Genomic DNA, 11,624 nt, shown 5'->3' on the forward strand with positions numbered 1-11,624 from the left:
TAACTACCCACGTTTAGAATAACTACCTATGTAAGGGCTATATATACCAAGAATAATAGCCCAAGAAGGATAGATTTGAACCATACCATATCCATACTGATGTTTATCATGAACAAAAGGACATAAACTTATATCCTTTAAAAGAATAAATAATTTTTCTTTATTTAAATATAAGTATTTATTAATGAGCAAAAGCTCAAATAGTATGTCGAATTGTCGATCATGTTAAAGTTCATACATGAGAATATACTATCCTTAAGAATTCGTATACATTCATATATCCAATTATTAACCAATAAATTACTTAAAAGTATTTTAAAGAAGATACATTGTGCAAGTTTGTTTTTGAAATTTTATTTTATTTTTTAAAGTTTTAAGAAATAATTTTTTTTTATTTTTTATAACATTAAGAAATAATTTACAAAAACATAGGTACTACACTCCCGAGATGTTGCTCTTTTCACTGAGAATTTAGGGTTTACGGATTAATTTGAAACATCGGTGTTGCTCTTAGCACGTCACACTCGTCCACGAGTCAAAGTCACATGTTATGTGGCACTTAACAAGCAAGTTAAAACGTGCCTAACCAATACCATGGCCTAACGTACATGACAGATGCAAAGTTTGAGAACTTTGTAAATTAAAAGAACAAGAAAAAATTAATGTGACAATAATTGCTTTTTTATGGTTCTTGTTTTTGTTTTTTTCCATGCAAATTGTTCAAAACAAAACAAAAATAAAAACAAAACAAACATAAAAAATGAGGGTGAAATGGTAAACTAAACGATGGGGACAACGCTTGACCTTGAAGTCTCAAGCAGATCAATACAAGTACAACAAAACCAACCCATCCACAAAAATCACAAACACATCCATGGAATTCAACACAACACATCTCTAACTCCTTCCTTGTATGGTCCCTACGATTCACACCCCATCAAAATCCCAACTTTGCTTCAAAAATCACAGTTTCAGGAACAGCCTCTTCAAATTTTGATCTTAATCCCTTCAAATTCACACCCTACAGATACTTTCAGCTTTTCTCGCAATTGGGTTTTCTAAAAATCTTATTTTTTTTGCTTCTGCGTTTCTGAAAGCCATGAATTTCAGGAGCATGGAAGATTTCTGGGCTTTTTATATGACCCAGCATTCAAAACCATCCACTAGGCGTTGGCACTTTGTGGGCACGCTGTTCAGTATTTTCTTCTTGCTCTGTTCAGTTATCTTCAGTTGGTGGTTTTTGTTCTTTGTGCCTTTTTCTGGGTATGGATGTGCCTGGTACAGTCATTTCTTTGTTGAAGGGAATGCTCCAGCAACTTTTGGGCACCCCTTATGGTCACTCTTGTGTGATTACAAGATGTTTGGGTTGATGCTTACTGGGCAAATGGATAGAGAGATCAAGAGGCTTGGGAAAAGACCTGTGCTGCAAGTGTTCTGATTTCCATGTTAGCTTGGTCCCTGTTGTTTGAGGTGAGTTTGCATCTGAACTTTTCTGTGTGCATGTGTGTGTGTGTTTTTTTTAAATAATTTTTTGTTTCAATTACATTTTTTTTTTTCTTTTTAGTGTGGGTAGAGCAATGTTTTTGTCATCAACTTGATTGGTTATAAATGATTTTGCTGAAATATATTGATAACTGAATGAACCCAATGTGTGTTTGAGTGTGATACTGTTGGATTGAATGACTTTGCTAAAAATATCACTGCTGATGCTGAATGAAGCCATGATTTCAAAAGAATTAGATTAGTATAATTTGGTTTAACTTATTCTATATGTTCCGATACATAGATGTTGAAATTGTGTTGATAACGCCTGCAAAACCTGAAAATCAAAGGCAATAACATTTTCTTAAGTAGACAATGCACTGCAAAAACATAGAACAGAAGCAGTATTAATAGAGGAATTTGCTCTTTGAGCTAATTTCGTTGGATAGTGGCGACCATCTGTTATGGTTCTTAATTCTTTAGAGATTGAGGCTTGTAGAATTTAAAAGGAAGAATTGTAAATGGAAGGAAAGTATTTGTTTATTGATGAACAAAGACGAAAGAGCATTAGAGAGAAATTTCTCTTGCCAAGGGGAACTCCCCTTTTCCACTGAGCACTCTCAGCTAATATTCAAAAGGAAATCCAATTCCCCCAATATAGAGGACAACTCCTCCTTTTATACAAACAAAACCTTCCTCCTAACTAACCATTCCCCTCCTAACTAACTTTCTAATGACTAAGTATATTTACTAAGAATTAAGATGTATGAATGTATTGTATTCAATTGTGTATAGAACTGTTCAAGAGTCCTCTATTTAAAGAGGTTAAATGACCTAATGGGCCAAGCCCAAATAACCTTCTAGAATAATAGAATAATAATAATAAAATACAATACTATTTCTAACACTCCCCCTCAAGCTAGTGTGTATATATCATAAGCTCCCAGCTTGTTACATAAATGATCTATTCGGGGACCTCTAAGAGCCTTGGTGAAAACATCTGCAAGTTGATCACTGGAATTGACAAATGCTGTCTCGATCTCTCCTGACTGAATCTTCTCTCTAACAAAGTGATAGTCAATTTCTATATGTTTAGTCCTCTCATGAAATACTGGGTTAAAGGATAGGTGCAATGCTTCTTGATTGTCATAAATGAGTTTCATGGGCCGTCGTTCACAAAGATGTAGTTCCTTAAGTAATTGTTTTAGCCATATAAGCTCACAGGTTGCATTTCCCATTGCCTGATATTCTTCCTCTGCACTTGACTTGGCGACTACAGTTTGCTTCTTACTCTTCCAAGAGATAATCTCGAGGTGGATCGTCTGTTTGCAGGATAACCTGTCTAGTCAGCATCTGAATATCTAGACACCTTTGCATTTCCTTTATTTGTGTATAATAAAACTCTTCCTAGTGCTCTTTTGATATATCGAAGAATCCTGATAACTGCATCCTAATGAGAATCACAAGGAGAGTCAAGAAATTGACTTGCCACACTAATTGCAAAAGAGATGTCGGGCCTTGTCACAGTAAGATAGTTTAACTTTTCAACTGTAACGACCAGGGTCTGCCAATGGCTCCCCCTGTTCAGGTAATAGCTTAACATTAAGATCCATAGGTGTATCAATGGGTTGACATCCCAACATTCCAGTCTCATCAAGGATATCCAGTGCATACTTCCTCTGACAAATGGAAATGCCCTGCCTAGATTGTGCCACTTCGATTCTTAAGAAATATCGAATGCTGCCAAGATCTTTGGTCTGAAACTATAAGTATTTTTTTAATTGATCAATCCCAGCTTGATCGCTGCCAGTAATAATTATGTCATCAACATAGACCAGGAGATATATACACTGGCCAGAAGAGCTATGCCGATAGAAGACAGAATGATCGGCTTTACTTCGGGTTAAACCGAAGGATTGAATAGCGGAACTAAAGTGACTAAACCAAGCTCGAGGAGACTGCTTCAGGCCATATAAAGATTTACGAAGCTTACATACCATTCCAGAACTCTCCCCCTGAGCAACAAAACTTGGTGGTTGCTTCATATATACTTCCTCCTGTAAGTCACCATGTAAGAAGGCGTTTTTGATATCAAGTTGAAGAAGCGGCCAATGATGAATGACAGCAAGTGCAAGAAACAGGCGAATAGAGGCCATCTTAGCAACAGGAGAAAAAGTATCCCCATAGTCAAGACAAAAAATCTGAGTGTATCCCTTGGCCACTAATCGAGCGTTGAGGCGATCAACAGTGCCATCAGGACAAACTTTGTCTGTGAATACCCATCGACAATTGACAACCGACTTCCCGGGAGGAGCACGAACAAGATCCCATGTGCCATTGGAGTGAAGTGCTGTCATTTCATCAATCATCACCTGACACCAACTCGGATGAGATAGTGCTTCAGTTGTGGTCTTAGGAATAGAAACAGACGAAATACTAGAAATAAAAGTAAAATGTTGTGAAGAAAGTTTATCATAACTCAAGAAACTGTAAAGTGGATGAGGGTTGCGAGTGGATCGAATACCTTTGCGATGAGCAATGGGAGTAATCTCGGATGGAGGATCCGGAGGGGAAGAGTCGACAGGAGAAGACGATGAGTCAACAAGGGTAAGTCCACAGGAGGTGCAGTCTGACGACGCTGATAGGTGAGAAAAGGGCGGTTCTCAGGAATGGAGGCAAGGGGTCGCTCCTCTGGGATAGAGTCACTTGCAGCTGGTAAAGACAAGTCAAGAGAAGGAATAGGAAGAACTTGATCAACCTGTGTTATCTGAGACGAGATAGAATGAAAAGGTTGTTGATCAAGAAAAGTGTCATCAGCGGAAACAATATAATGCTTGAGATCGGGAGAGTAGCAGTGATACCCCTTTTGAAAACGAGTATATCCAAGGAAAATACACTTGAAAGCTTTGGATGTTAATTTGTCTTTCCCTGGAGTAAGATCATGAACAAAGTAGGTACATCCAAATACATGGGGAGGCAGAGGATAGGAAGACGCTCTTGGAAATAATACACTATGTGGAACTTCATTATTTAGCACGGAAGAGGGCATGCGATCGATGAGAAAGCAAGAGGTGATTATAGCATTTGCCCAAAAACGAAGTGGAACATTTATATGAATTAGAAGGGTACGTGCATTTCAACCAGATGCCTATTTCTATGTTTGGCCACTCCATTTTGTTGTGGAATGTGCGGACAAGTGGTATGGTGTAACGTCCTATGTTTTTTCAAAAAATTAGAAAACTCAAGAGACACATACTCTTTTGCATTATCACTGCGCAAGATTTGAATAGAAGCACCAAATTGAGTATTTATCTCAGAACAAATTTTTTGAAGAATTGAAAATATTTCATAACGGTTTTTTCATTAAATAAACCCAAGTACAACGAGAGAAATCATTAATAAATGTTACAAAATACTGAAAACCCAAAACAGATATAGTTCGACTCAGACCCTAAATATCAAAATGAACAATAGAAAATGGAGCATCAACTCTTTTATTGACTCTATTAGCAAAGGAGGAGCGGGTGTGCTTTCCTTGCTGATAAGACTGACAGTTTAAAGACTTAAGATTAGATAAAAAAGGAACCATATGCTGAAGCTCGGAAAGACTTGGATGTTCTAGATGACTGTGAATTAGTTCAGGAGACTCCATGAGAGAGCACGCTACCGGAGAAGGTGGTTCAATCAAATTGTAGAGACCTTGTGACTCAATGCCCGCTCCAATCGTCTTCCCCGTACCCGGATACTGCAAAGAAGAAAATTGTTTAGAGAAGGTAACAGTACATGAAAGAGAATGAATCAACTGGCTAACAAAGATTAAATTGAAGGGAATGCCAGGTATATAATAAACAGAGTTCAAAGTTAAAAAGGGAGTTGGGTTGGCTTGCCTAACTCCACGAGCAGGAGCCTTAGTGCCATCAACAAGAGTTATAGAAGGTAGATTATTGAATAAGAAAGCGAAGTGAAAAGATTCTTACTACCACAAAGGTGATTAGTAGCACCTGAGTCTATTATCCAGGGTCCAAGAGATGATTGAGAAAGACAAGCAACATGATTACCAGTGTCTTGAGTAGGACGCTGGGAAGAAACCTTCTTGAGAAGTGCCTCATAGTCGGCACTCGAAAGAGTTACTGATCCAGTAGAAGGTGGTGTAGCATCTGTCTGAGCCAAGTTGGCAGTTTGTGGCTTCAAGTGAGGGTACTTCCTATAGTAATGTTCTTCAAAATGTCCAAGATTCTGGCAATAATTGCAACAGGGCCTCTATTCGCGGCCACCTTGTCCACGACCACGTACGCGTCCACTGTTCCAATTGGAATCATTGGCACGAGAAATGAACGCAGTTGAATCGGTGCCTGGTGCATGTGTGAGTGCTGCTAATTTGTCCTTAAGATTCAGAAGGCGTTGGAAAATGTGTGATAGGCTAGGAGTCTCAGCACTGGTTAGAATATTCTCACAAACACTTTTTAACTCCTCTGAAAGGCCGAAAAGGGTCACGACCATAAATAAGCGCTCCACCTGCTTCTTGTATGCAGATGCATCTGCAACATGAGGTAACATAGCTAAGAATTCCATAATCAAAGAACGAATCTCACCAATATAAGTCTCTATTCGAGCATATGGTGATTTGCACAATTCCATTATCTGAAAAACAATGGAATAAAGCTGCTGAATGTCATTGGTGTAGAGATTTTTGGCTTCCTCCCATACGTCATAGAAGGTCTCAAAAGGGATGAAAATGTCTATAACTGCCAGATCAAAGGATACTTAGCAGTTGGGCATCAATCTTTTCCCATTCAGATATCTGATCCTTTGGAATATTGGCCGACTTGGTCGTGAGATGTTTCCCGTGTCCCTGACCAGTAAACTAGATCTTAACGGAGGTAGACCAAGTCTTGTAAGTAGCAGATCCAGTCAGTTTCATTGTTGTAATGGATGGGTAGTGTTGGAGATGTTGCCGGTAGTATTTTGGAGATCATTACTTGAGCTCTCCATAGCAAAAATAAATGAGATGACCAGAAAATAGCAAGGAACTGCAAGGAAACAAGAAATATCGCAAAAACATTGCAAAAAGATGTCCAAATAGTGGGTTTTTCGCCGATATCTTCCTAACGGATGGGACCCACAACGAATGAAGACCAGATCTGGAAAGAGGACAAGAAGGCGAGTTGTTTTGTCTTGGAATGGCCGGAAAAGGATGCGTGAACAGTACCCGTACAGACGCAGTGAACAGTACTCGTACGGACGCGATGAACAGTGACCGTATGGACGCGCAAACAGTAACGTAAATGAACAGTACCGCATGAACAGTTGCAGAAACAAGTCGGAGGGATGCATGACGTAGAGGAAGGAGAGAACACCTAAGCAATGGGTTTAGGGTTTTAGTGGAAGCGAAAGTTCCCAGAACAAAAAGCTCTGGTACCTAATTAAGATGTATGAATGTATTGTATTCAATTGTGTATAGAATTGTACAAAAGTCCTCTATTTAAAGAGGTTAAATGACCTAATGGGCCAAGCCCAAATAACTTTCTAGAATAATAGAATAATAATAATAAAATACAATACTATTTCTAACACTAAGGAATATTCTTTCCCTCCTAATAGAAGTTATATCACCATCATAACCTTGAAAAGATTGCACAAGAACAATGTGGGAGGATATTACTTATCTTTGCTTCTACATTTCAAATGGTATTATCGTATGAAGTTTCCGTTGTCTTCCTTTTTATTTCATCTTAATCTCTATTTGTTTGGCTGACCCTAGAGATTCAGAAAGGGTACTTGTTTTATGGGTTAGGATTGTTTTGTGGCCTCTCTTTGGTTTTCTTCCCATGGTTTTCTTGTACAGAATTTCCCTTACTGGTATGCAGAGAGATTGAAGAGCTATTTTGCACTGACGACCTTTATTTGTTTATTATTGTATTTGTGCATGAGAATCTTATCCTCCATTTCTTCTTTATAATCTTTCTTCTCTAATGAAATGTTTTTCTAAAAAGAAATCATCTATAAAATAGAACTGTTGGATCTTTTGCTGAAGTATGACAGTAGATGTGATGTTCTTCACTGTCATTGTTCATTCAATGAATCTTTCAGATTGGTTAAGTGCAATCAATTGTTTAGTTCCACCATTGATTGAGATCTTCTTGTGTCATTTATGTTTATAGGTATTTACCAACAACTTTATTGTGCTTGTTGTTTGGTAGCATATTTTTTTTTGCATTTGTGAGAATGCTACGACAAGAGATACCCAAGAAAAAGGCATTTAGATATCTAGGACCAATCTTGCAAAAGGGGGAGAGATTGATGAGGGTATATGCCATAGAATTAAAGCAGGTTGAATGAAATGACGCAATTATGATTGTAAAATCCTTCTGAGGATAATTTTTTTTTTTTTATAGAACAACTGTAAAGATTGCAATGCTATATGCAGCTTAATGTTGGCCAATAATATATATATATATATATATATATATATATATATATATGAGCATAAAATGTGAGTAGGGGAAATGAGGATATTAAGGTGAATGTTTGATCATACAAGTATGGATAAAATAAGAAATAAAGATATTTAATAAAAAGTTGGAGTTGTATTGGTGGAAGAAAAAATAAGAGAACATAGTTTGAGATGATTTGGACATGTTCTTCAAAGACCCTTATATACTTAGGTAAGAAAAGAAGTTTCTTACTGAGAACATGACATAAAGAATGAAAGTGGGTGGTCGGAACTTATCTAGGAGAAAATAGTAAAACAAGACTTAATGAAATGGAAAATAAATTGACCTGCAATTTGACTTAAGATGGAGTGGAGCAAAGCTATTTGCATTGTGTAGGCGCGTAAAATTTGTGCTATTAAATTTTTCTTTTTCTTCTTCTCCTCTCTCTATCTATTTTTCTCTCAATAATTAATTACTTTTAATTTTTAATTTTTCTCTGTTTTTATTTATTTATTTTTCCTTAATATGTTCTTGCTAACCCCAACTTGTTTGGTATGAAGGTGATGTTAATGTTGATGTTTGGTTGCAAATATTTCATTTCATTCTTTGACCAAATTTTTTTTGCATTTTTTCTTCTGTTTCCAACTTTGTGTAGGAAAACTCACTTTTTTGAAGTTAGATGTTTTCTACTAGAATTATGAGCTTTAGAAGGCTCTAATTCAGTATGTTTAGAATCCTATTATGAGGCTTATAGGAAGTTGTAGAGGTGTCAATCCATTTTGTTCTTATGTTGATAGTATGTGTGCAGGTTTGTGAATATATGATTTTGAATTTTGAAGTGTTTCAGACCAACACCGGTACTGGAAATATTGTAGTGCAGAGATGCATTCATTCAAAGTCGTCAGCGAGGATGATGGTGTTTTGTGGAGATGGCTGTGTGATGTTCAAAAATAAATAATATGATATGAAGTGTACATGACACCATTGAGTTGGACTTCACTGATCTGGGATGCCATATTTAGTTGTGATATCTTGGTCTATATGTATATTGAAAGTTGAAACATTTGTTGCTACTTGCTACCAATTATTACGTCTCAGTTCAATAAAAACTACCAATTCCCAGCAAACTCTGCTTACGGATATAATTTGCAAACTTGTTTATTGCAACTTCATTGGCAATAGATAAATAAGCAAGCAATAATATCAAATTGTCTATAGAATGTCTAGGAAATAAAATTATTTCCTAGGATTCATGTGGGGTCATATCATATGAGGAAAAAAAAATGAATCATATACACTTTTATCTGTGTATGAGATAAAATTATCTCGTATAGCATAAAAAATATTATACCCAATATTTTATTAAAAACTCTCCTAAACATTTAATATTTTAAGTTTTTGGTAAATAAGCAAGGGAATGCTTAAATTTCCACCCAAAAGCTCTTACCTTCCTCATATGAGCAAGGTATATGAGTAACACAGATACCATCCCGATTCACCAGTTTACTAATGTGCCATATTGTTTCTTCCTTGATTAGGCAATCTCCAAGCCTAAAAATATGGTATAAATCAACTATGTAACAACAATGAAAAATCGTTTCAATGATCAAATTTCAAATATATAGTTGACATTCATAGTTGTGACAATTAGATCAAGATGATCCCCACCATCAACATTTTCTGCCAAGACAAGGGTATATCAGTGGAGAAGAAAAAAAATTTGAATTAAAAATATTTTCTGTGGATATCCATTTTCGTGGTGACGGATCAGATACCCCAACACAGTAAAAGAACTAAGTTTACATTAGACAGCAAACAAGTGTACGATGCTAAAGTTAAAAAATTTCATAAATGTCAACAACATCAGCACATCCTCTGGGCTCCTCAATGAGGTACAAACAAATAACCATGAAATGATGCGGTAATATAGTTAACCCCTTCTTTTTATCCCCAGGTTTTAGATGAATGAACCAGAAGAATTTATTCATAAACTCTTCCGTGAGTTTGTTATGGAGACAGCCAACAGATTGATCCATCCTTGTCATCAAGAATCTGAATCTTCCAATATAGTGTTGGCTCCACAAGCATAGTATGGGTGTCCCCATTAACATCACCAATGGTTGTATTAGGTCCTAGATAGACCGTATTGCTATACCGTATGGTATGCGCTCAGAGATAGTGTATATCAGATGTATACTAGGCTTATAGTCGAGGTCTCAATCACTGCGCACAAACAATAGACTTATAGCCAAGGAGGTGGGTGTGTGCACAGTGTGGGCAGTATTCGTAAATAGGTCAAAAGTGTTTACATGGGGTCTTTAGGCTCTTATTTATAGGATTACTTTTCTAGGGTTGGGCCCTTTGAACTCTCCCAATTGCAGTATGATTCAACTCCTTTTCTGTTGGGATATGATTCTTATCTTGTGCCCTCTGACTGTTATAGAGTTGTTGAGATGCACATGAATCTATCTCTTAATAGATTCTTAGATGAGTAGTTGGGATATGATATTCATATCCATAACAGGTTGGACCTATAGGAACATGATATCAGGTGTGATATTATCAATCAAGTGTTATACATGATGGGAATCAGCCCAATAGTTGAACATGCAGTGAGAAATGTGGAATGAATGCTCCAACTTGAACCTACTTTCGATCTCGAAGTCACCCTCTGTGTTCTTTGGATTTTTCGGTTTGATCTAGGTAAAAATGGCTTCAAACACCACTAAAACCTCTATGTCTTCTCTCGCACGCTAACAATCACTTCAGAAAAATTAATGGTAAGATCTATTTAGCTTGATCAGTATGGTTTATAGGTTAGAGTCTTTTTTATCTCCTTGAAAAAAATTAGTCTCTGATATTCCCTCACAAAATCAAAATCTGTAGGAAAAAAACTTTGGAGTAACGTTTAATATCGGTCTAATTAAACCGACTTATTGGACTCGAACCATGTAAAAGAATTAGATTTTTTTGGAAACGAAAACATGGCTTTAGGTAAACAGTTAACTTAGATATAATACTAACAGAGCTTACAAGATTTGCTACTGTATACCCTCTTACAAGATAAGACAGTATCGAGAAGTATTCGTCAAATCAATCAATAAGAGTAGACCAAGCTGGATGGTATCGAGAACCTTAACATGCTTGGTATGTCTTCTACTACAAACCTTAACATGCTTGATACCCTCTTTCTTCTTTCTTCGTTTTCTAAGAATCTATATATTCCTTTCATTTAGATTGCTCCTGCACTTAAAATTAAATGAGAAAGTAGCAGAGGATTCAGACTGAAATCTAACGAAAAATAACATTTTCCGAATAAATTCTACTTACTTTTCTCCCTAAAACTCTCTGTTGATGCAACACTTGTTTAAATGAGTATCTTTTACCAGAAGCAATGTAGTGTGATTAAACGATTCACCAAGTGGAACCTTAGAAGGTATCATGCAACAAATTTCTTGGCCAAATGAAGGGCAATCCAACCAACCTGCATGTAAATTACAAAATGATAATACAGAATAATTTTTACCTTACATTTACAACCATCTTAATCCATCACATAAAATATATTGTAAATATCTCAGATATGACTCGAGAAATATAAAATAGCTATCCATCAGCATTTAGTAAATAGAAAATCCTCTAATGTCATGTACTTACTGTATCACACAACCTCCACTCCCAGCCCCAAAAGAACTCAAGCTGCTCATA

General features: G+C 36.5%; 1 protein-coding gene across 3 annotated transcripts; it reads left to right on the forward strand.

Annotated features, from left to right (window-relative positions):
* Positions 1 to 829: 829 nt before the first annotated feature.
* On the forward strand, positions 830 to 9,034 carry LOC133286279 (uncharacterized). Of its 3 annotated transcripts, none has more exons than XM_061483674.1 (2): positions 830 to 1,470; positions 8,756 to 9,034. In XM_061483674.1, the coding sequence occupies exon 1, from the start codon at positions 1,100 to 1,102 to the stop codon at positions 1,436 to 1,438; it is 339 nt and encodes a 112-aa protein (XP_061339658.1). In that variant the 5' UTR covers positions 830 to 1,099; the 3' UTR covers positions 1,439 to 1,470; positions 8,756 to 9,034. The 3 variants fall into 3 exon arrangements, with proteins under 3 accessions (XP_061339658.1, XP_061339659.1, XP_061339657.1); XM_061483675.1 differs by having other exon boundaries at positions 8,764 to 9,034; XM_061483673.1 differs by having other exon boundaries at positions 833 to 1,470; positions 8,725 to 9,034.
* Positions 9,035 to 11,624: the final 2,590 nt, after the last annotated feature.

The sequence above is a fragment of the Gastrolobium bilobum genome, unplaced genomic scaffold, assembly GCF_033153095.1.
Source record: "Gastrolobium bilobum isolate Gb01-03AN ecotype WA unplaced genomic scaffold, APGP_CSIRO_Gbil_v1 utg12063, whole genome shotgun sequence".
NCBI classification, from domain to species: Eukaryota; Viridiplantae; Streptophyta; class Magnoliopsida; order Fabales; family Fabaceae; genus Gastrolobium; species Gastrolobium bilobum.

Coding starts and splice junctions, on each gene's coding strand:
- LOC133286279 (XM_061483674.1), top strand. CDS start 1,100: ATGAATTTCAGGAGCATGGAAGATTTCTGGGCTTTTTATATGACCCAG.